The sequence below is a fragment of the Pinus tabuliformis genome, chromosome 1_1 (assembly GCF_031772625.1).
Source record: "Pinus tabuliformis cultivar Carrire ecotype Pingquan chromosome 1_1, CPIR1, whole genome shotgun sequence".
In the NCBI taxonomy this organism is placed as follows: domain Eukaryota; kingdom Viridiplantae; phylum Streptophyta; class Pinopsida; order Pinales; family Pinaceae; genus Pinus; species Pinus tabuliformis.
This window is the reverse complement of record NC_142297.1, coordinates 98117113-98143778: the sequence shown is the minus strand read 5'-3', so window position 1 is coordinate 98143778 and position 26666 is coordinate 98117113. Positions and strand designations below refer to the sequence as shown.

The 26666-nt window shown below is 38.7% G+C and overlaps 1 protein-coding gene across 1 annotated transcript in view; it reads left to right on the top strand.

Moving 5' to 3' along the window:
- Positions 1-26666, top strand: part of LOC149211836 (uncharacterized) — a 145631-nt gene that overhangs the window by 61430 nt on the left and 57535 nt on the right. Inside the window, exon 6 of the mRNA XM_089388487.1 lies at positions 18987-19068. Within this exon, the coding sequence (XP_089244613.1) occupies positions 18987-19068 (82 nt within the window). The remainder of the gene's footprint in view (positions 1-18986; positions 19069-26666) is intronic.

The following is a 26666-nucleotide window of genomic DNA, read 5'->3' as shown; positions in this document are numbered from 1 at the left end:
GAACGAGTATTTGAAGGATCCAAGCAAGTTTGCAGTTGCTGCTGCTCCAGTGTAGCATTGTATTTAAAACTCATTAGAGTGCATTAATTCCTTGATTCCACTGCTGCATAAAGATTTTGGTGAGCTGATTGTAATCTTTTATATTGCACACTGATCATTTGCTGACATTTATAAAGGATATTGCTGTGTACGGTTACTTTTCTGCACTAAGTAATAATTGTGATAAGGTGTAAACCTGACATTGAAGAAAAATGGCCAGAATCAGTGAAGTATTAGAGTTCATGAAAACTCTTATACAATCTACTGTTGATGACACATTACAAATCAGCAAAGGATCTCTCTCAGAAATTCAGACATGCTTATATAATGCACAGGAAAAGATTGATTTTTTACAGCTTGAATCTCAGCTTCAGCAAGAAGAATTAAAACAAAGGAGTCATCATTCTGAACCTGTTTTTGTTCAGAACAGTGAAATAGACTCCCATAAGCAGCAAGTTCATTCAGATCCAATGCCCAATAAAGCAGCAGTTGAACATGCAGATGCAGAAACTCAATCTGCACTTCCCAAGCCCATCATCAGACCTTGGGAACAGCTTGTCCACAACAAGCACAGAACTGGTCTTGGATATGACAAGGACTTGTCCTTTCATATTCCAGACTATGCCAAGCCCATTCAGTTTCAGAGTGCTGGATTCATTCATGACAGTTCACCTGCTCTTCATGACAGTTCAGCTTCAGCTGTTCCAGACTCTGCCCCTCTTCCACAGCAACAACAACAACAAAAACAACAGATCGTGAAATGCCAACACTGTGACCGAGTTGGCCATCTGAAAGATCACTGTTTTGATCTTCATCCATGTAAGCACTGCCATAAAACCAGCCATTCTTCACACAGATGCTTCAGAAATAAACATCCTGCAAGAACAAAGATTCATCTTGGATGGATCGCTTCTTGGCAATGGGCATCAACAGCCAAGAAGATATTCCAAACACATGTCAGAACTTGTTCCAGAATATTGAACAGTCTTGCAGTTGAGTTTTCTCCATCTTCTCACCTTGTATCTGACAGGGGGGGAAATGATGGTCATCTACAAGCTTCAAAGTCACATCAAGCGAGCCTGAGCCACAACCTGCCACACCAGTTTCAGAGTTGTAGCCAGAGACAAAGATGCCCATAAACATGCCTTCAGTTGGCAATCTGGGACACTTCCTCTAGCAGAAGACTTCAGCTTCTTGCCAGTTTTGGAAGAGTTCCGGGAACACAATTGAGAACACTTCCTCTAGCAGAAGACACCAGCTTCTTGCCAGTTTTGGAAGAGTTCCAGGAATTGCATTAAGCATTCCAGAGTTGTTGGTTATCCTTAAACCATCACAGGTTGAGACTTCCCTTTTCAGGTTGAAGTTTTACCTTTTATGCGGGGTGAGACCTCCCTTTTATGGTTGAAGGTTTCCCTCTTTAAAACAATAGGATCACTTCCTCTAGCAGAAAACTTCAGTTTCTTGCCAGTTTTGGAAGAGTTCCGGGAACTGCACTAAGCGTTCCAGTGTTGGTGGTCATCCTTAAACCATTGCCCTTTTTACCAACATTTCATAGAGCACATTCAGCCTAGTGCTGCCATGCATTTTTTTCACATTTTGTATTACAGCTCTCTTCTTGGACTCATACATAACCCTTCGGATTAAGGGGGGGAATGTTGGACACCTAATCCTAAATGGGTTAGTGTGGAAGTCTAATGGACAAAAGCAGTCCAAGAGACCTTGGGATCTGAAACCCAAGAGTCATATGTTGTACTATAAATGTATATCTCATGTTAATAAAAAATGAACTCACATGATTTATCTTTCCTATTCTATGTTTCCATGTGTGTTTAACATCTCCTTTGGCTCAAAGGAGGCTTCCCTAATTAGGGTTGCTGGAATTCAAAGGTGATGGAGTGCAACAATGGTTTAGAGAGTAAATTCCAGCAAAACAGACGTAAAATTTGAAAGAAAAAGGAAGGGATGATGGACTAGATATTAATGCCCTAATCTATTGGGTGAATGAGTCCACACAAAGGCACAAATGGGAGGCTGTTTTAAAGATGAGAAAGAGGTAATTGTTGAAATATTGAGGGTGGGGTGGGTGAATGAGTGTTTCTGTCAATTGTTATATTATGCCAGTTAAGATTTTTATCACAAAATAAACCAAAACACAAGAGAGAACAAAAATAATTTTATTGATAAAAAATAGTGAGGACTCTAATCCTCTTTTACAACAATTTCAGGCTCCAACCTGTACAACAAAATCTCTGACTTTTTCAAGGCTCCAACCTTGAACAAATCCAAGCTCCTACTTGGTCAAAATGAGGACTCCAATCCTCTCAACAACTCCAAGCTCCAACTTGGTAAAAAATGAGGACTCCAATCCTTTCAACAACTCCAAGCTCCAACTTGGTCAAACCAAAACTTTACAAGAAATACTTCAAAATTTCTCCAAAATGTCTTCAATAATGCTCCAAAAATGTCTTCAATAATGCTCCAAGTATAGACAAGGATGTCTGCTCCAACAAGAGACCTATATAAGCTCAACAAGTCTTCAATAAAGCTGCTTCAACAAGGGTCAACAAGTCTACTCCAACTCTGTCTTCAAGTCTGCACAAAAAATTCTTCAACAACTACTCCAATGATGGCTTCAATACTGCTCCAATGAGGCTTCAAGGATGTCGTCTTCTAGAAGCTGCTACAACAAGGTTGTGAGGATTTATACAAGTCTGAGATAAGGCACAGGTCTGAGGTCTGTTTGGCCTTGTTACTGAGCCACAGGTCTGAGGTGTGTTAGCCCACAAGGCAAGCCACAGGTCTGAGGTAATAAGTCGAAATTCTGATCAAAAAAGGGCTTGAATATGTCTGTTCCAAGGTCCAATAAGTATGCTCCACAAGCCTGGAATGTATGCTTAAAATTTGATCCAAACAGAGGTCTGTAGACTGCTCCAATAGAGGGACGAAAACTGCCTTGTTACAGGTCTCCACAGGGCTGAAAAATTATTTGTCACAGGATTGCACTTTCGGGTTGAAATCATAGAGGAGACTGAACCAAGGTAGAGGGAGTCTTTGTCTTATCAGATTTCTTGCCAAAGAAATCTAGATCCGGTTTGCTGAGCAACAGCAAAGGAGGATCGGAGAGGGGTGATTCGACATTATTTGGTGGAAGGATTTCCATGAAGGAAATCAGGACTCAGAGGGAGTCTAGAGGGAACTTGTTCCTTAGAGGATTTCTAGCACCAAAGAAATCCAGATCCGAGTTTTGCCTAGCAGCGAAAGGAGAAGAGAACCTGTTCAACACTCATTTGAGCAGAGATGGCAGTAAATGGACTGAGGGATCAGGACAGATTGGATGGAGCATCCAACTTTGTTACCTGGAAGGCCAGGATCTTTGCAACCTTGGGAAAGAATTGCATCAAGGACTATGCCTTGAGGACAGTTGCTGTTCTGGTCGATTCTTATCCTCTCAAGAAATACGCGGAGGCTCAAGCAAAGGCGAAGTGCATGATTTTGGACAGGGTCAAGGATCATGTGGTCCCACATATTGTTGAAAAGGACACAACAAGGGAAATGTGGGAGGCATTGACCACTTTGTATGAGGGAACTTTTATTCAACGGAAGATGTTGTTTGAGAACCAGCTGAGACAATATCAGATGCAGAAGGGAGAAGAAATCGATCCCTTCCTTCTTAGGTTGCAAGGGATCCAAGACCAGCAAACTTCCATAGGGTCTACACCAAATCCTGAATTCATGGTCAGGACTGCCCTGAATGCAGTCACTGAAGACTGGGAGACCTTTGTCTAGAGCATTTTGGGCAGGGATTCTCTCCCCAGTTGGGAGGAGATATGGGCAGCTCTTCGATAGGAAGAGATCAGACGGTTAACCAAGGCGTGGAGTAGTGGCAAAGGAATCAGAGTCAAGGAGGAAGAGGAGGATGTAACTCTCGCGTCAGTGAGACAACAAGGGCAACAGAAGAGGAAAAAGAAAGACATATCCAAAGTTAGATGCTTTAGATGTGGGGAACTGGGACATTTCGCCACTCAGTGCCCTCGAAAGAAGGGCAAGGAAGAGAAGTCTGACTCAAAGGCTGCCCCAACGAAAGCTAACAAGGAGGATGATGATGAGGATTGCGCCATGAGTGCTCATGCACCTCTAGAGAAGAGGTGGGGCGATATTGACCTGTAGTCGGGAGGACTACACGAGGGCAGGATCATTGAGGTGCCTAAAGTCGTGGATCACATACGGCTACAGGAGCCCTTAAGGATAGTATCAGAATGATGGGAGTCAGTGGGTGCGAGGGATGATGGAGCGATAGTGGCAAAGCTAGAGTGCCAAAGTCTGAAGCAACGCAGTAGAGTGTTGAGCAGTGTGGGAGGCACAGAGCAGATACAACAACAACGCAGTAACACCAGAGGGTCAGCACAAATTAGTAGTAGAGGTAGCTTCAACATCACGGGGAATCCAGACTGACCAACATGCTAGTTTTGGGTGATTTTTTTAGTTGCTTGCTTCTCCGCAACTGAGTTGCAATGCAATAGTTAGCTGCGGCAGTGCTATGGGTAGCATGATGCAGCATATTGAGAGGGAGCTGTGATATAGATGCAACAGTGGCAGGGGCAGTGTCATAGGAAACAATACAGGTTGCAGCAGTACAGTGGATGAAGGGTAGCAGGCCGAGCATCAACAACACAAGGGATCGATGCCATGGATCAGTGTGATACTTTGTTATATAAAAAATTTAGTTAATTAGTAATTATTAGGCAAAGGGCATGATCAAAGATCATGCCCATTCACTAAGAGGCACCCAAGGCAGTATAAAGCCTAGGGCCTCAACAAAGTGTAATCATCTTCTATCTTTTCTAATAATAATAAATATGAATTTTTCGAATATTTAAGCTGTCTGTGCCATTTGTTATTAGAGAAGTTTTCTCCCAGGACGCTGTTGCTGTTGGGCCATTAGGTACCATTGCTGCACCTGTTCATCGCTGCTCCACAGTGAACACAGCCACTCACACTTGCGTTCTATTCCGTTGTTCGACTATGTCATGCCGCTAATTCTTCTGCATGTCATAAATAGCCGCCGCACCCAACCAGTCGTAATCCTTGTCCCTATCTATAGTCCGTTCCACTGGTCACTTCCCGACATCCACACCATCCAACCATCATCCCCAACAACCTTTGCCACAGGATCGTCCGCTTCTGCGCTCTCTGTCTGTCGACCCCTCCAGATCATCGGCTTGTTTTTTCCATTCGCCGTTCCGCCGTGATGTGCGTTGAGCTGCATCCTATCAACAACTATTCCGACCATTGACTGCCTTTGTCTTCTCTGCCGTCCTTGATTTCTTACATTGCCCTTGTCTTCTCTGTCGTCCTCCATCTTCCTTCTCCATTTCATTGCATCCTCCATCTTCCTTCTCCACGTCGTCCGTCATCTTCCGTCCACCATCGCCTTTTTACCATTTACATGAGTCACTCTATAACTATATTATATAGTTATAAAAACTGATATATAAAATTTAATTAAAAAAATATCAGTCAAATTAAGGAAGAAAGTTAAGCTGGCGGACAAATATACACCCCCACAAACCCGTTCATTTTCGTCGATGACAATGACCAATTTCAGCAAAAAATTGATTGATAGCCACTCCTATGATTTTAACCAAAAATTAGTCGATCTCGAGAGTAAGGTTACTGGACATTCCAACGATATCAAGAAGCTTCAGGATACGACAAATCAAATAGAACAACAACTTGGGCATAACCATATCAAATCCGAAATGAATCATAATCAGATAATGACAATGTTGAGCATTTTGTGTGACAAGTTGAAGATTACACCGGAACAACTACCCCAAGATGATGGAGGTAATCAACCGCACAATTCATCAGATTCAACAAATTCAACAGATTCTCATGAAAAAACTGAGTCTCCAAAAAAAGCATCCACGCACCACCAAGGAAATAGTAACACGACATTTTCAAATAAGCATCTATGGAATTCAGTCACCAATCAATACCCTCTTTTCGTTCCATCGTTAGTGACGTATCAACGAAGAGCAAAAATCGAGTTACCCAAGTTCGACGGTAACGAAAAATGCAGCATTCCGTGGCTGAATAAAGCAGAAGAATATTTCGAGATTTACGATATTGACAATGATGACGAAAAGATTAGGCACGCTTCCATGAAAATGGAAGGCAAAGCATATAATTGGTATATGTGGTGGAAGAAGACAACACTCGTTATCAGTTGGAGAAAATTTAAGGATGCATTCTTTAAAAGATTCCAAGGTGTAAAGGAAGAAGAGTTTTTTTCAACGCGCACGTATAACTGCACCTCTAACAAACCTTTTGAAGAAGAATTCATTTCAATGGAATGAGGAAGCAGGAAGGTGTTTTGAAAAACTGAAGGAAGTTATGTCTAATGCCCCAGTATTGGCAACTCCAGATTTCTTTAAACCATTTATCATCGAGTGTGATGCTTCTGGATTTGGTATAGGCGCAGTGTTAATGCAAGAAGGGCATCCAATAGCTTTTGAAAGCAGGAAGCTCAATAAACGAGAACGTCTTAAGTCCACATACAACAAGGAAATGCTCGCTATTATGCACGCACTGGCCAAGTGGAGACAATATCTTTCAAGAAGTAAGTTTTCCATTCGAATAGACCATAACAGTCTCCAACACCTCCTTCAACAAAAACGCTTTTCGAAGAACAACAAAAATGGATTGAAAAAATGCCGCTTTTGACATGGAGATACTACATAAAAAGGGAAAAGACAATGTAGCAACAGATGCCCTGTCTAGGAATGCTGAAGAACCAACATTACTTGCAATCTCGGTTGTTGTTCCTCAATGGCTTAATGAGATTCAAAGTGAGTATGCCAAGGATCCAGAAATAACTGCAATAATCAATAACCTTCCAGGCAACTCAAAATTTGAATGGAAGAATGATATTCTATGGTACAAAGGAAGAATCTATTTGAATTCAAACGCCCAAGTTTAAATCCAAGGTACTCAAGAAGTCACATGATTCACTGTTAGCCGGACGTGTAGGATTCTTTAAAACTTACTACAATGCATGACAATCATTCTTTTGGAAGGGGATGAGTTGCGATATTCAGAAATATGTAGCAGAATGAGACAAATGTCAAAGAAATAAAAGTGAAAATATTATGATACCTGAATTACTTCACCCCTTAAACATTCCGAATCGGAAATGGTAAGAAATATCGATGGACTTTATTGAGGGATTACCTGTTTATGAAGGCAAGGATAAGATTTTCGTAGTAGTCGACATACTCACCAAATATGCTCACTTTATTGCAATGAAGAAATCAGACTCAGCTAAACAAATTGCTGAGACATTTTGCAAAAATATTTATAAATTACATGACTTTCCGAAAGTCATTGTGAGTGATAGAAACGCCAAATTTAAGGGTAATTTTTGGAAGGAATTGTTCAACCATATAGGAACCTACCTAAATATGAGTTCCGCTTACCACCCTCAAACAGATGGACAAATGGGGGGTTGTCAGTAAATGTTTGGAAGCCTACCTACGTTGTTATCCTATAGAAAAACAAAATAAGTGGGCTCAGTGGTTGCATCTCGGTGAATGGTGGTATAATTCTACTTATCATACATCAGCAAAAATGACTCCATTCCAAGCTTTGTATGGGTACGAACCTCCAAAATGGAAGGATCTAGCTACCATCCAAACAAATCTACCAGCTGTTAAAAATCAACTAGAAGAAACCCAAAAAATCGTCCAAACCCTAAAAGAAAATTTAAATAATGCAAGAAACCATATGAAGCAACAAGCTGACTGAAACAAAACCGAAAGAGGATTTGAAGTTGGAGAATGGGTATTTGTCGAGCTCCAACCATACAAACAATTGTCCTTGAAACAAAAAGGGAAAAAAATTGGCACCAAAGTTCTATGGACCATACCAGATCAACAAAAAGATCAGCCAAGTTGCATATAGTTTAAGCCTTCCAGATATAAGTCGTGTTCACAACGTCTTCCATGTTTCCTGCCTAAAAAGGGCACTAGGCTACCATCAATCAACACAAACCACGCTTCCATCCTTAGATGATGAAGGGTGGGTCATTTTAGAACCAGAGGATATCATATCCACCTGAGAAAAGAAGCTTCGTTCTCGTGTAATCAAGGAATACTTGATCAAATGGAAGGACTTACTAGAAGAAGAAGCTTTTTGGGAGACTGAAGCATTTCGTCAACAACATCCGTCGTTACATATGCTTTGAGGACAAAGCTTTTTTTTTGGAGGAAGGCAATGTTATATAAAAAAATTAGTTAATTAGTAATTATTAGGCAAAGGGCATGATCAAAGATCATGCCCATTCACCAAGAGGTACCCAAGGTAGTATAAAGCCAGGGGCCTCCACAAATTGTAATCATCTTCTATCTCTTCTAATAACTATAAATATGAATTTGCTGAATATTTTAGTTGTTTGTGCCATACTTTTGTTGGGAAGTATTGCTAGAGCACGTTCCTCGCTAAGAGGGAGTGTTGATTTTGGGTAGCATCTGATGTGCTCTAGCTTCGCAATTTTGTGGAGGGGCTAGAACACATGAGATATCAAAACCCAGAAATCGTTTTGTGAAATTCTACCAGGATTGTGTTTTATTAAAATAATTAATATTTTAAATGGGGTTGCTAAGTCTAAACTTAGGAAAATAAAAATATTAATGGGTATTAGTGAAAGAATGGGTGGGAAGCTTCTAAGTGATGAAGATCAAGTCTAATATAATTTTAGCCGTTGATTAGGGACTTAATCTCGGCCGTTGATTCATCAACAGGAAAAGTATAAGAGGAGGTTGAGGGTCAGTTGGAGATACACCAAGTTGATCAGTCAGTTCGATTTTTTTGTGGCGTGGTTTGCTGAGAAAATCGAACAAGTGATCTGAGTTGCAGTGAGGGGCAAAAGTAGAGATTTGGATCGGAGAGGAAGTTCTGAGCCAAAGAGTACGTAGTAAAGAGGCATCTTGAGCATCAGGGAGGCAGTGCAGAGGCCTCGCAACGCAAAAGGGGCTCACGCAGTCCAGAGGGGCTCTTGCAGTGGCAGTGCAGAGTATTCGTCAGTAGTTCGAGTTTTTGCTGGAGAAGTGAGGTTCTGGACCGGGAGGCCTGAACAACAGTCTTCATTCAGCAAATCGATTCAGCTGAAGGGGTGACATAGTCTTCTAGAGGCAAGACGCTGGCCCATGCAGTGATTGCATAGGGACTTCGCATTGTTTGCTTGGAGGGTCAGATCATTGTTGGATCAGCTTTGACTTGGGGAATGAGGTAAACCCTCGTATATATTTCTTGCTGCCGTGATACATTTGTAAGGTTAGGCAGTGTGAGAGGCAACTTGTTGTACTCAGATTCTGCTTGCTTAATAATACAAACCCTCTATCTACTGCACCGGTTTTCCCGCATTGGGTTTTTCCGAGGACGTGTTGTCCAAAAATAACAGTGTCCCTTGTGTGTTTGTCTCATCTATTATTTTAGTTTATGATGTATGTTAGTGTAGTTTGCAATAGTGTTTACATCACTGTTTATCTAATTAAATAACTTGTAGAATGAAATAACAAGTAGGAGATGTTAAACCAATAACTGCAGTAGGTTTTCTGTTTGTAAAGATTCATAAATTTTCACATCTCTAATTTATAGATAAATCCTCCAAATGGAAAAATAATGGCTAGTTTCTTTGATCCTTGTCAAAATAATCTTGGATATTGATAAACACTTCAAGATCTTTTAATATTAGCGCTTGATTTTTTTATTTTTGAGGAATTTTCGAATTTATCATTTAATTCCATTTTAATTAGCTCAAAATTAATTAGTTTGAGCTAATTTCCTCAAAAATTTGAAGTTGACTTAACCACCAAAGTCCAAGGGTTCAAATTTTCTTGAAATATACAATATTACCTTGGTGGAGGAGCTTTAAAAATTGACTCTTTTAAGACCACGAATTTTCCTAAGACAATTTAAATTTGACTCTAATTAATTAATTTTTTGGTTTAGGATTTAATTTTATTTTGCCATAAAAATTAATTAATTTACACATGAGGGGGTTTAATTATTTTTCCAACCCTCTAATACATAAGGTTTTTCATTTACAAGACTCAAAGAGGGAATACACATTTGGCTTAGACCCCCAAGACACACAACCCATTTGCGACACAATATGATCTAGTAAAGCAAGTGATTTGTAATAAAATAGTTAAAGCCAACTAGCTTAAATTATTCCCAAACCATTTTGCATCAGACTCGACTAAAACACTAAGACTCACCTAATAATTCGACAATAAATTTCACCCTAGCTTTGGGGTTTAAGCTGGAGGAAAAAAGCTCTTCTAATTAGCCGTGTCTAGAAGCACAGGTAATCAACGAGGTTAAAAAACCTCCTATAATAAAATTCATTATTAAAATTATAGGCATACCTAGGTGGTTACATAGACTCAAGGTTTTACTAAGATCATTTACATTACATAACTTCCAGAATGGGATAACCATGACACATGTATTGCTTATATGTGATCTGATCTTTGTTGAAAAAATTGGTACTTTCGCTTCCCTGGATCTTTGGCAATTTGAGTGCAATAGGAGGAATTGATTGGTTTAATTCATTATGTCAGTTAGGAATGCAGAGTGATGCTGCTACAATAAGTATGCCAGATTGACATCATTGTTAGAACTAATGTTACTAGTGGACTTTATAGAATTTGAACCTTGGGCACATTATAGATAGAGCTTAGCATGACTGAGATTTGTAAATTGAATATTAAGTAGTGTTGATGTGATGAGCAAAGCTAGTCTTGTTAAGGCAGGTGCAGTAGCTATATGACTTTGGTTATGAGAGTAAGATATTGTTGATGAGCTGTTGGACCAAAGTTTCAAGTTTATGTTGAGACTAACAACAATGATATATGCGCTAGGGTTTGAGTAGGTTTGTTTCATAAGTTGAGATGATGACCAGTTACGGTTTAAGCAGAGCATGTGTCAGAGCTTATATTTGATGATAGGCCAATATGATTTGAGTATAGCATTTGTGGCATGACAGGTGGCGAAGTCTTTTATCAAAGACAAAACAATAGTATTGTAATAGTCTCATTGGCTGGTTGATGAAAGCAAAAGTTTTGTGAAGCTAGGATTGATGCATAGAAGTAGATTTGATCGAGATTGTGTCACAATTTATTTTGTATTGCTATCGAACACAGGTGGCAGGGTGGTGCAGGGAAGGAGAGTGGAGTCTCCTTCAGGTTGGAGCCTAAGAATACTTGAAGGCGACAGGGTGGTGCGAGGGTAGGTTAGAGTTTGCATAGGGCATTGGAACGTCCTTCCGATTGCTGCTGGTAAACAGGGTTTTGGAGCATCCTTCAGGTTGGATCTTGTAAACTAGGGCGTTGGAGGGTCCTTTTGGTTGCAGTTGGTTCACAGGGCGTTGGAGTGTTCTACAAGTTGGATTCTATAAACTAGGGGGTTGGAGCCTCCCTCAGTTGGAGCAGAAAATATTGATGTACATTTTATTGAAGACAAATATTAAGAAGAGTTTAGTGGTTTTGCTCCTAGAAGGGTTTCCACCTAAAAATCTGTTGTCCATTGTCTTGATGTTTGCACATTGTTGAATGGTGTTGTTTACAGTTATTTATGTTATATCTGATGATAATGTTAATTAATGCCCCGTGAAGTTAAAAATATACTATTTAAAGAGAAATATTGATTCAACCCTGTCTCAGTATTTCCAACACTGGTAGCTAGGGCAAAACTCATAAGGGGAAAATGTAACATAAAAACTATGCTGAATCACAAAAGACTAATAGCTTGTAGAACTGAAACACGAAGACTGGTAGCTTGAAAGCTTTAATATAAAAATACACAAGGTATTTAATAATAATAATTTATTTATATATAAAATGTATAAGATGATATAAGATACAATGAGGCCCTGCTTTTATACCTCAGCAGGTGACCTTTTGTGAACGAGCATGTCTTTTAGACATGCCTGTTCACTTAATTAATGATTTATTTAACCTGACCAATATTTAATTATTTAATATTAATATTTATTTTATTTATCTAATTGATATGAATTATATTCATAACATAGCCTCTCCCTTTGGAAGCTTTGTCCTCAAAGCTATATTGCTGGGGGTTTTCTTTATTTAGTGTCTGTCGTCTCATCATTGATTCGTCATGTAGCTTATTAGTACTATTTCGTTGTATATATATATATATATTTCCCTGTTTTTTGTTTTTTTTTGAAGTCTAATATAATATATATATATATATATATATTTCATTTATTTATTTATTTATTTTAACTCTATATATATATTTATCTAATTGATATGAATTATATTCATAACATAGCCTCTCCCTTTGGAAGCTTTGTCCTCAAAGCTATATTGCTGGGGGTTTTCTTTATTTAGTGTCTGTCGTCTCATCATTGATTCGTCATGTAGCTTATTAGTACTATTTCGTTGTATATATATATATATATTTCCCTGTTTTTTGTTTTTTTTTGAAGTCTAATATAATATCTATATATATATATATATATTTCATTTATTTATTTATTTATTTTAACTCTATATATATATATTTTTATAACTTCATTTTTTTTTGTTATCTATAAATATATATATTTAATTATAAACTATATATATTATAAAGTTATAATATATAAGTTATAATTAATATGTAATTATATAATTTATATATCATTTTTTTATAACCTTGTACTCACCCAACCAACGTCGTTCAACGGTAACGCTACATCGTTGACCTTTTTATGGATTTCGGAAAAACTTTGTTCTCCATTTTGAAGCTAGTCAGAGACCGTTGGTAATGCACAACAAGAAGCAGCATATCACGTTCATTTACCTCCCACAAATTGAACCACCCCCGTGATAATGGAGGCGCTACGAAGAGATCACCATGACTCTGAGCGTATTCACTTTTGACGAGATCAATAATGCTCCATCCACTCATCAAATCATCCATAGCGTAAACCTCAAGGGATGTGTTGTCATCCAGCCCATCTCTGTAAACTGCATACAGTGTTCCGGACCTCGACGATTTTATACAGAGTTGCCTTTCAAACTTTCCAAAGTAACCTAAGTAACTTCCAGGAACAGACAACTCCATTAAATGCTTAGCAAAATTGATGTTCACATCATCCCTTTCAGTTATAGTATTTGCCACTGATTTCCACATGTTAGTCTCGAAATCAAAGTGCAATGGGACGATATCATCCAAAGGGCGGCGTTCCTGGAGGAACTGAAAATCCACCAAATACAACTTTCGTTTCCATGAGATGGGGATACACGATTTGGTTATGGCTCTAGGACATTCTGGAAGAACTGTCAATTTTTCAGTGTTTGCATCTAACGCCAGCATGTGCGTAGGCCCTATCTCTAGTGGGCCGCCCACATGTTTCAGCGGTAGCAAAACAACCAAGCGATGGCCAACTACTACTGTCACTATCAAATTCACATCGTTTACTCTATTGACTGACCTTTCATATTCACGTTTGTCAATTTCCCCGAAAATCGCTGATGTATGCAAAGTCGTGAAATTCCAGGCACGATTATGATCAACATTTAGTATGTGAATGAAGGATCTTCTGGGATGGTACAATGCCCAATACACCACTTTTTGTCCAACTGCTTCCATGAAGGGTTGTTGTCCCCATGTATATTCATGATTGGGTAGCGCTACCACATCGGGTAATCTTACATTTCTTTCCTGTAACTGGTTAGGTAACCGCGGTAGCCTCGTGTCTTGGATGGCACAGTCGTAAAGCTTGATTTTCCTGTTGGTAAGTGCTCCATGGAACAAAAGGGAAGGGTAAGAAAATTTTGATTGGAATTTTGCTTGGAATTGAGGTGCAATATTGGTGATTAAATCTCGAAGCCTATTCCTAACTGGTCTAGGCTTGGCCATGGCTACTGAATTTGTATTGATCTCTCTGAATCTGCGAGGAAGATATTGCAGAACCTCTCCATATTCATTTTTGTCTCTGGCCATCTCGAAGGCTCTCCTCTTATTCGCCATAAATAGCCACTTCAATCCTCTCAGCGCTATAAATCGATCCTCTGTAAAATGTAGTGATTCTTCATCATTATTAATGTCTTCTTTAGCATCTTCCTCGTTGTTATGACATTGTTCATCTTCTTGTATTTCGCGATAGTCCTTATCCACATCATCTTTATCCAGATCATTTTCATTGCCATTAAGATCAACATTTTGATCGAATTCTTCTTCTTTTTCTTCTTCCACATTTTCCTCTCGACATGCTTTAACTTTTGCAATTGATTTTTTCAAATGTTGAAATGCTTCTTGAATTTCACTAAAATGTTCGACGCGTTCACGACGTGAATGTAATGGCACATTGTGCGGTGAACTACGTTCAAAGGCCTGCATGATTATATCGTGTGCCATGGCTCTGATACCACTGTAACATAAAAACTATGTTGAATCACAAAAGACTGATAGCTTGTAGAACTGAAACACGAAGACTGGTAGCTTGAAAGCTTTAATATAAAAATACACAAGGTATTTAATAATAATAATTTATTTATATATAAAATGTATAAGATGATATAAGATACAATGAGGCCTTGATTTTATTCCGCAGCAGGTGACCTTTCATGAACGGGCATGTCTTTTAGACATGCCTGTTCACTTAATTAATGATTTATTTAACCTAACCAATATTTAATTATTTAATATTAATATTTATTTTATTTATTTAATTGTTATGAATTATATAATGAACCACATCAAATTTGTCCTTGAGAGAATATGCAGTCTCCTTAGCGAAGCTTCAGCAGCAATGGAAGGTGGAGGAATGGCCTTCGACCCCCTCAGTATGACTGCTAAAACTCGTGGTCATGCACAGGAATAGAATACGACCACTTGAGAATCAGTTTCATGCCCACACATATAATACGACCTGCCTGTAACAATGCTTCACCCCTACAATCCATACGCCCAAGCCATCAAATGATATGTAGGCTAGGAAGAAGGAAAACTTGGCCAGAAGTGAAATATACTCTTAGCCTTGACTTGGTATTTTAACTGCCCCTCCAAAGAGTAAATCGAACCACCAACACCTTCAGATATTCTTCACACTGGGAGCAGCCTTAAAGAAACAAACTCGACCTTTGGTTTGGCTATAAAAATCAATTTCCAAAGCTCAGATTTGTGCTTGTGTGCTCATACTTTCATGGAGTTCTTCAACCTGCCAAAATGATATAGGAAACACCAAATAAGCTCCTAAAATCAACTGAAACATGGGTACCTCATTGTTCAATATTTCTTGTAAATTGTTCTCTGTTGAAGCACGATGGTGAAATCTGTGTGATTTCACTCCTCGGACTGTCTAGAGTGTCTCGTTTCAGCACTGAAACCAACGATGGCGGCTAGGGTTTCCGAACCATAAGCTTCTCCTCAAGAAAACTCTCCAAGAACTTCTTTTTCCAGAAACTCAAATGCACGAATGAGGAGAGTCTCCTCATTTTCCTTTTTTTATAAACTTGTGGCCATTTTTGCCACCACTTTACCAATTTAATTTTTATAAAGTCACTTTGTAGTATTTCACTTTATAAAGTTAAAGTGACTTTTCACTTGCCTAGGAAATGTCCCCCTTTTTCCCTTTTAGGCTTTTATAATGTTTCCTTAGGCAAATTAAGTCTTACTTATTAAATATTTTCCGCTTTAGTCTATGGGAACCATATTAGGCTAGCGGACTCCATCATGCTCTTCCTAAATGGTCGGGGACATTACAGTCCTCCTCGCCCAAGATTGCTTGTCCTCAAGCAATTTCAACCCAGGATGTTTGAGCACATTTTCACCTTCCTAGGTGGCATTTTCCATAGGCAAATCTTTCCACTTTACCAGGCACTCCTTGATTGTCCTATTCGGCAACTTCCTCTCCCTTGTTTCTAGGATTTTTTCTGGGACCAAGATCAACTCTCCTTCCTCGTCCATCGGTGGGAGTTCTGTGGAAGTAACAACATGGTGCCCCAGGGCCTTTTCAAGGCATGAGACATGAAATGTGTTATGAATTTTACATCCTTCAGGAAGCTCGAGTTCATGGGCCACTTCTCCTACGCGTCTCAAAATTCTGAATGGTCCATAGAACCTGGGTTTTAGCTTTTCCACCCTTTTTGTTTTCAGTGATGATTGTTTGTAGCACTGTAGACAGAGGTACAACATATCTCCCACTTCAATGCTGCGCTCCACTCTATTCCTGTTTGCATACAATTTTTGCTAATTCTGAGCCATGTGTAAATTGTCCTTGAGGACTTTAAAATATCCTAGCTCTCCTGAATCCATTCCCTGGCTAGAGGTGCCCATTTATCCCCAAATATCCCGTCCGCGAATGTTGGGGCATTATACCCATATAATGTTCTAAAGGGTGTCATGCTAATGGACATGTGGAATGTGGTATTGTAGCAATGCTTCCCCAAGTGGAACCACTTTACCCATACCTTTTGTTGGCCTGTTACATAATTCCAGAGATAGCCTTCCAACCACTTGTTGACTATCTTGGCTTGCCCATCAGTCTGTGGGTGGTCGCTAGTGCTCGGAATTAGCTCAGTCCCCACAAGTCTGAAAAGCTCCTGCCAGAGGCCTCCCATGAACTTGCTCTCTCTATCACCGATCTTCAATAATCCATGCAATCTGAAGACCTCCTTGAAAAGCAACTCGACCACCTGCGAAGCATAATATTTTGATGTATGGCAAAGAAATGAGCAAATTTTGTAAGTCGACCTGCCACCACATATATGTAATCTTTTCCCTGCAGTGGAGGTAAGCCAGTGATAAAGTCCATGGAAACGCTCTCCCACTTTTGCTCTGGTATGGGGAGGGGTTGCAATAGACCCGTTGGATGAGTGTGCTCTGTCTTGTTTTGCTGGCAAGTGTTGCACTCCCTCATGAATCTCAACATATCCACCTTAAGGCCTTTCTAGGTGAACCTCTCCCTAATCTTCTTGTAGGTCTTTATATATCCGGATGTCCTGCTAAGGGTGAGCTGTGAGTTGCCTGCATAATTCTCTCTTTGAGATTTTATTTCGGCACTAGATTTGGTACTTACAGTAAATAATGTCATTCATAACCCGATACCTGTCATCACGGATCAACCCCTCCAAAATCTCACAAGCAAATTTATTCTTCGAATACTCCACCAGCAACAATGACTTCCAATCTTCTGTCATCTCTATGAGTGAGAAAGTGGGTGGCATCCTCGAAAGAGCATTAACCACTATGTTGTTCTTGCCCTTGACGTACTCTATCTCAAAGTCATAGGCCTGCAACTTATTCACTTTTGTTGCCTCTCACTCAGTTCTTTTTGCTCCATGAGGAACCTTAGACGGTTCTCGTATATTTTTATTGCAGCTCATAATCTCTTTCGAATGCTATGGTGTGCTAATTCTGCATGAGAATTGCTCCTATCTTTGTCCTTGAAGCGTCACATTCCAACACAAATGATTGGGTGAAATATGGTAATGCTAACACAGGGCACGTACTCATCACCTTGCTCATCACCTCCTTCATCCTCTCAAACATCTCCTGTGCTTTTTCTGACCAGCTGAAGGCTCCCTTCTTGGTGAGGTCTGTAAGAGGAGTTGTTAATTGTGAGAACCCCTTAACAAACTTCTTGTAGTAAGTGCAAACATCAAGGAAGCTCTTTAGTTCTGTAACATTCTTTGGGGTGGGCCATTCAATAATTGCCCAAATTTTCTCATGGTGTACCTGAACCCTATCATGTTGAATTACATGCCCTAGGTAGAACATCTCCGTCATGCCAAATTCACACTTGGACTCCTTCGCATATAATTACTTCTCCTTCGGAATTCCCAACACCTCATCAATGTGCCTCAAATGGTCTTCCCACATCTCGCTGTAGGCCAATATGTCATTGAAGAAGACCAACAAATGCTTCCGCAACTGCTTATTGAACACATGGTTCATACAAGATTACAAAGTCGTGGGAGAGTTGGTCAGCCCAAATGGCATAACCAAAAACTTGTAGTGGCCATAGTGACACCTGAAAGCTATCTTTGGGGATATCTTGCTCCCGAACCCAAATCTGATGATAGCTAGAATGAAGATTAATCTTCGAAAAATATTTGGCCCCTTTCAATTCATCCATCAACTCATCGACCCTGGGAATAGGATACCAGTTCTTGATTGTCCTTTTATTGAGAGCCCGCTAAAATATGCACATCTGCAATGTGCCATCCTTCTTCTTAACCATCACTACTGAAGAAGCGAACGGACCGGAGCTAGGTCTAATGTGGCTTGTTGCACTCAAATCGTCAAAGTTCCAGGGAAGCGGAAGTACAACTTTTCAACAAGGATTGGATTACATATCAGCAGTCTGTGTGTCATGGTCATCCCATTCTGCAAGCTATATATTGTAAATGATCTTAGTAAAACCTTGAGTCTATCTAACAACCTAGGTAAGCGTAGAATTTGATGACGAATTCCATCCTAGGAGGTTTTTTAACCTTGCTGATTACCTGTGTTTTTAGGCATGGCTAATCAGAAGAGGTTTTTCCCTCCAGCTTAAACCCCAAAGCTAGGGAGACCACACCGAGGGTGGAACCCTGGTGAAAGGCTCAGCACTTTGTCAATCTCAATAGTGAATCAAGGCGTCATGGCCACAATTATGTTAAACTTGAAAAGCTCTATCTATGATGCCTTTTGTTATTTATAAAAGGTAATAAATGGTTATAAATGCATGTCTGTATTTTTTTTTTGAATTAGCATTATGTCAGTTTGTTTATTAATCTTTTCTTTCTTTAGTATTATGGAATTTTGTTTATCTGCCTTCTTTTCATTTATATTAACCTTTTCCATACAGTTGATGATGGACAGGGAGAAGGGAATTTTGGTATTTCAGTCTTGCACTTATTAATATTTTGTCAGTGGTGATTCCACAGGTTGGAATGGAGCCTGCGGTTTCAGCTGCTCTCGATTTCAAAGCTATGCTCGAGGCTGCACTTCGTAGTCCATACATACCTTGTAAGTTTAATCGCTACATGTGGGCCTTTGTTATAAGTTACAATTGGTCTATCTCAATTCTCTGCAAATTTTATGCATATCAGTAATTGAAAAACTATAGCTGCCTTTCTTTCTTAGTTGACAACTAGTTTTACCATTGTTTTGCAAGTTGGTAAATAGATTTACCTCGCTAGAAGATTCCAGGCACTCAGTTTGTTGGAGTTTTGAGAGCGCTATGTCTTTGTGTCCAAGTGGTTTGTTGCCAAAGCTTTCCCTTGCCTAACTTTTTTCCATTGTTTGACTGAGTTTGATTTTTTGATTTGAATGAATACATTTCTATGCATGTTTCATTATAGTCATGCCTAAGGTTTAGATTTTTCATTTTTGGGGGTCTTCAATCCAACTCAGTCACCTTTGTTAGCCATTTCAAGTTTCATCTATGGATCTTGCTTCTGTTGTTTGGAGTGTGTAATGAATATAATTTAATAATAATAATAATAAGCTATGGGATACAACCCTTAACATTTGTGACGAGTCAATGCATATAAGTATACCGTCACAAGGCTCGTTGTATATATCATCCCACTTGTTCATTTATCATTTATATATAAGTAATATCCTTTATGTATTTCAACTATTTTTCATTCCCATGTTGATATTTTTTCATATTTGAACTAATTGTTCATTACATTGGGTCAAAGCTCCTTCCAGCACACTTCTGCTGTTTTCATCCTTTAGCCATGTACATTTTTCAGAATTTCTCTAGTTGAAGGCTTTGACCACTAGTTTTCCTTTTGCCACTTCAACTATTCCATGCCTTGTGGCTGTATTTTTTCATCAACTTATCAACGGGATAAAAAACAGAAAACAATAGCAAACAGGGGAGATTCATCTGCGGAGTATATCGCTGAGTGGGTCCGTCGATTAGGGATTCATTAACAAAGAACAGTAATAGTGCTGACCTCTAGGTTGGAACCTGTTCGTCTGTGGCTGTTGATGTTGATTTGTTTCTATCCTTATAATCCTATTCTGCATTGTCGATTGACTTTATAATTACTTGCAATTTTTAAAACTGTTTAGCATGGTCTGGTGGATCTGATGAAGTGGAAGGTTTGGGTTTGGGCTCCAGTTTGGATTTGATTTGAGTCAGAATGTCTGGTTTCTAGACAGTGTCCAACTCTTATCTATACTCTTTGCATTAGCTTTAGCTTTTGTTATATTGTTGTGTTTAAACTGGTTTAAGAAAAAACTAAAGGAACCTTGAAAAGCATTCATGTAATATGTTAAAGTAGCTTGTCGTGTAGATTGATGAATCTGAGGAATCTTCTTATGAACATAAATAGCATAAAATAATGTAAATAATAAATAATTAGTATTAAGGAAAGGGCATGTCTCAGAGGGTGACTTTTTATGAACGGGCATGTCCCAAAGGGTGACTTTTTATGAAAAGGCAGACCAGCCTAGGTATATATACAGTGTCCTCATTTGTAATCTTCACCATATCAAAATTCGTTCATACAGTTTATAAATACATTATTACTCCTATAAATGGTTTTTTCTACTATATTCCAAGTTTTTTGGATTATTTAACTCCCAAGTTCCAAAAAAAATATAAAAGCCAATTAAGAAGCATTTAATAATTTTTTTTGAAATTTGTGAGTAAAATATTAAGATACTTTTTATTAAAAGTAATAAACTATTAAAAAAATCAGACAGAAAAGTACATTATTATATTCTTAAGCTCATACAAAGGGGTTACTTTGAGTCTTTTTTGGCAAAGAAGTCGTTGAAGAACTTTAATATTAAGGCAAAATGGAGTCAATCATTGAGGGGAAAGAAATGAAGGAAGGAAGATTTTCCTATAAAAGTTTTTGAATTGCAGATTGCAGATTGTTTATGTGATGTTCCAATTTTGTGCATGCAAAAATCAGTAGAGAGTTTTACTAACTTTTGATAATATTAAAAAGGGGAAAATATTATTTTGTGAGAGAAGGCAGAAATTGTTATCCTAATGGAATGGCGGCAAATTATATTTGATTGATAAAGGAGACAAATTATTATTTTATTTAAAATGGCAGCAAAAAGACTCCTAGTGGAAAATGGGCCCCACCAATAAAATAATAGGGAAAAAAGAGGACCCAGTGTTGAGAAATCTAAAGGGCAATAGTTAGGATAATTTCTCTTTACTTGATAATTGCTTGTGATATCTTTTTACCTTTTCTTATTTATTAGCTTCTTCTCTTATTATTATGTTTGTTCTTATCATCAAACAACTACCCAAACAAGAAGAACAATAGTACACATGAACATAGGATATAGGCTGCAAACCAGGGCCAAAACCTTTCCACCTGAGAGGAAAACTCGTAAATCTCTTCTCTTCTTATAGATTCTTCAATTGCCGAATTCAAATCCAGTTAAATCTCTTCCAACAACACAAATTTGACCCGCAACTACAGAAATTCGGCATCTATTGCAGGTCTGAAATTTTCGGTCCCCTGCAACATCAACTGCATCCATATGTGTGAGCGAAATTTAGCCTTCCAAGGCCTCTCGACAACTTCGCTTGGCTTGCTTCCTTGTATAGGGCTAGAAGGTGACCTAATAGGATCTTCTTCTAGCAACTTCAATCTTCTTCAACAACTTGAGAATTTCGACCTTGAAGCAGCAAACCCTAGCTCTTCTTCTTCGCACGTGTGAGAGAGAATTAGCCCAAAAAATTCTTCCTTCGTCCTTCTCCTTCTTCACTAGCCTTCTTGCTCTTCTCCTTCGCTTAGATGATGAGAAGTGAATGTGTGTCCAAGGGAGGTCGAGTTCCTTCCTTTATATAGGCTTCTAAGGTGGACGAGGCTCCTCAAAATAGGTCAACTTCTTAGCTGGCAGGCTGACTTGGTCTTGGAGGGTATTCTGACACTTTTAAATACAAAAATAATTCTTTTTACAAGTTACAATGTGCCCGATGGGGTCTTCAACATATGACAATGACTCTTTTGACTTCTTGACCTAGGACAAACCCTAGAAGCACTCAATGGGTGCTTGACCTCTAAAATAAAAGACCTTGAGCATGAAACCCATGCTCCAAAAATAATAATAATAATAATAATTCTTTCATTTTACAATATACAAGAATCAAAAGTACATTTCATATTTATGAAGATTGAACCTAGTTACACATTTTTCAACACTCCCTCTTAACTAGGGAGGTATTCATAAATGGTACATGGAAATTCTTAATTTGAAGAGATCTCATAAGAAGAGTCAGATTGATAACCCATATGTTCAGCATCATAACAACCAACTTTACCACATAACAAGGCCTTGACTAACAACTCTAACTCTATCTCTCCACTAGATCAGAGCACAATGCTGGCGAGACTAATGATTTATAGACATCTTCATCATTGTGTCTCAAGGTACATACCCCACTCGTGCGTTCACAGGGTATGACCTTCCAGGACTATTCTTATCTTGGAATCCTAGTCCTCAAAGAATATTAGTCCTCTACGACTACTCTTATCTTAGATGCCCTACCTCATCCTCAAAGAGTATCGGATGCCAGTTGCTTACCCAATCCTCCATTATTTCTTCCCAAGTGAAGACAAGAATGATGTGTCTATCTCTCCCTCTCAATTAGGGAGGATATATCAACTAATCCAAGCTTGTCTCTCAAATACACAAGCTTCTTATTAGGAAGAGATTTTGTCAAGATGTCAGCTACTTGTTCACTAGTGGAGATATACCATAGCTACAACACACTATCTTGTACCAACTTTCGAATGTAGTGATAATTGTTGTTTATATGCTTTGTCTTTCCATGAAACACTAGGTCTTCAGACAACCTTATACAACTGGTGTTGTCACAATGTATCATAGTAGGGTCCATTGGTCCTTCAAACAAGTCGGATAGCAACTTCCTCAACCAGACAACTTCTCTGCTTACTTCACAAGCTGCTATATATTCCAGTGTTGTGAAAAGCGCGATTAAATCGCGATTTAATGAAAAAATCGCGATTTTTTCAGCTTGCCGATCAAATCGCGATTTTTATACGAAAAAATCGCCTACTTTTTTTTGTTGATTTTTACTGAAAAAATCGCGCTTTTTTCAAAAAATCGCGATTTTTTCGAAAAAAGCGCGATTTTTAACGAAAAAATCATGGGGGCTCAGGACAACATAGTTTTATAACTTTTTTTGGGTTTTTTCATGCAATGTTTTTTGAAAGAAACAAATAATTTTTGAGTGGGGTAGCTTAATGATCAAGTCTAGGCCCTAGTATGGATATGCTATTCATGGTAATGTTAAATTCTTAAAGTAAAAGTGACATTCTCCTTAATCTTCATTTTCATCCTTTTACTTAAATTTTTAACATTACCATGAAATGACTCAGGATGTTTGAGAGTGGTTCCAGCCTCATTGGATTTCATATGGAGAAAGTAGAATTTTAGATTTCATTTAAAATCCAACAGACTTATCAGTTTTTCAGGATTTCAGGATTGGGAGATTGTAATGTTTCCAGGTGACACCACCTGCCCGGGCTACCCCTGCCACCAGTAGAGGACGTGGTCTACCTCCTATAGCTCCTACTTCTGGTTCTTCAACGTCTAGTTTACATCAGACTCCACTGCCATTTCCACCTGCACGGGCACCAGCATCTACATCTAGAGGGAAAGGGAAAGCTGTGGCATTTTCTCGCAAGAGGGGCAGAAGAAATCAATAGGATTAGACTTTCATTTTATTGTATATGACATTATGACATAATGAGATACATTATCATATTTTTTGTTGATATTTTGAGGCTGAGTTGGGACTTACTATTCAGGACATGATTCAATGTTATGTGTGATTTTAGCGCTAGAAATGATATTAAACATCTTATATATTAGTTTTTTTATCATATTTATGTGTCAATGTATTTATTTTATGTTGTAGATGGTTTAGATATTAAAAAAATTGAAAAAAAATGAATATTTTTGTACCAAACGATTTTTTCCCGATTTTTCCGATTTTTTCCGATTCGTTCCCCGTGCCGATTTAATCCCGATCGCGCTTTTCACAACATTGATATATTCAGCCTCAACACTACTTAAAGCAACCGATTCTTGCTTTCTGCTCATCCATGAGACCATGGAGGATCCTATACTAAAACATCCTCTTGTAGTGCTTCTTCCATCCTGCTCATTACCTCCCCAGTCGGAATCTGTATATCCAATAAAGTGGACATCATTCCTCCTATCATACTTCAGGAAGTAGTGGATTGTTCCTTGCAGATTTCTCAGTATCTATCCAATGATCATGCTTTGGCTCAACTTGATATTTACTAAGAACATTCACTGCAAAACATATGTTTGGTCAAGTATTCACCAAGTGCATCAATGAGCCAATCAATTGTCTATACCTGGTTGGATCCACTGGGCTCGATTCAAAATTCCTTAGCCTTTTTCAAGTTTGTGATCATGGCGGTTGTCATAGGTTTGAAATCCATCATGTCAAACCTCTTCAATATCTCGATCACATACTTTCCTTGACCTAGATAAATCTCATCAAGTCCTTGCCAAACTTCCAGGCCTAGAACCTTCATGTCAAATTTCGCTGCTAGTTGCTTCTTGTACTCTTGGATTCTACCTTCGACACCTGTCAAGAGAAGATCATCCACATATAGAAGCATGATTACAGGCTCATTCTTCACAATCTTGATATAGAGATTTGGATCAACATAACTCTTTGTGAAGCCCAATCTTTGTAGGTATGTATCCATCCTTGCATACCATGCCCTTGGTGCTTGCTTAAGGCCATATAATGTCTTTTTCAACCTGCAAACATAAGCCTCTCTATCTTTGACTTCAAATCCCAAGGGTTTCTCTATATAGACTTCTTCATCAATCGTGCCATTCAGGAATGCAGTCTTGACATCCATTTGATGAATGTTCCATCCCATCGATGTTGCCAAAGAGACCAGTGAACGTATAGTTGTATACCTTGCTGTAGGAGCAAATGTCTCTTCATAATCGATGCCTTCTTGTTGAGAGAAGCCCCTAGCCACAAATCTTGCCTTATACTTATCAATACTTCCATCTGCCGCATGTTTAATCTTGTAGAGCCATTTGGAAGTTACCACGGATTTGTCTTCAGGCCTAGGTACGGTCTCCCAAACTTCATTTTTCATTATCGATTGATACTCTTCATTCATGGCATCCTTCCATTCTTGATGTTTGACAACCTCTTTAAAGGTGGATGGCTTTGCTTCTATCAACTTCGTCATGTATGCTGCATATCCAAAATATCTTTTGGGTTTCTTACTTTCTTTGAATTTGCCCTTGGCTGCTCCGTGTCCTTCTGCATCTAGTAGAGTAGACTTCAACCAGTTAAGTCTCTTTCTACTTTCGGGGATGACCATCGGTTGCATTGGTTAACAGGGACCTTCATCTTCATAATTTGGTTCTTCTTCCTCCCTTGTACCTTCCTCTTCAAATATAGGAAGTTCTTCATCATTAGAGTCCATCGGGATATCCTTTGATTTCTTGAATGCTATACTTTCATCAAATATCACACGTCGTGGAATATTGACAATTGCACTGAAGCAGAAGTCATGTCAGTTTTGCATTCAATGCTAGTCTGTTACAGGGTGTATCTTGCTGACGACATTGGTCATGTGAATGCCTCTCGAAGGATAATTGGTGGGTTTGAAGGCACTCGTGACTCTTGGTTAAAAGCAGAAACTTTAAAAGAGCCAAACCTTCTTCCTTCTTGGGAACAATCGGTAATGCTAAATGAAGATGGAACCACCTACATGGATCCTGTTACCCATCTTCCTGTGAATAACATGATAGGACGCCTGCTCTATGGTATTACAGTAAATTTCATTGGATTTCCTCAAATAACCAATGAAATTACTACAATTACACTGCTAGCCATGAAGTTGCATAACATGCAACATTTTGATGAATATTTTAATGAGTTTCTCCACAGGTTGCATACTCTATCTCCAGATTTGATTCTTGAACCTAAATGGAAAGAGATTTTTGTTGCTTCTCTTCCTCAATGGGTTTCATCAGCAATAGTAAATAAACTTCCAGGAAAAGTTGGAGATTATAAATTTGGAGTCATCAGGCAAGCAGTCAAAGCTGTTATTGTTGAGCTTTGCTCTCAGATGAAAATTGCCCGTGCTGCAACTAACCCAAAGAAGCCACATGGCTACCAGCAACTTTGCAAACAATGGCACCTTGGAAAAGCTGGCAATTCTGAGGGGCGAAGAAGAAGGCACAAGCATACAAAGAAGAATTTCCAGCCTTCCAAAAGCACATCCAAGAGACATTTCAAAAAGAAACCGTACAAACATACTGAAATGTTTTCAAAAGAAAAAGAAATAATCTGCTACAACTGCAACAAGAAAGGGCATACAACAAATAGATGTCCTGAGAAGAAAAAAGAATCTTCAAAGAAGAAGATAACATATAGAAACAAGAAAGGAAAGATCAACTTCTTTGATCTTCCGAGCAGTTGTGATGAAATGATATCTTCTGAGTCTGAATCAGAAGATAATTTAAATCTTTTGTACTCTGATTATTCCTCATCATCTGACGAAGAAATATGCAGAGATCCACATTGCTTAGAATGCAAAGATTGC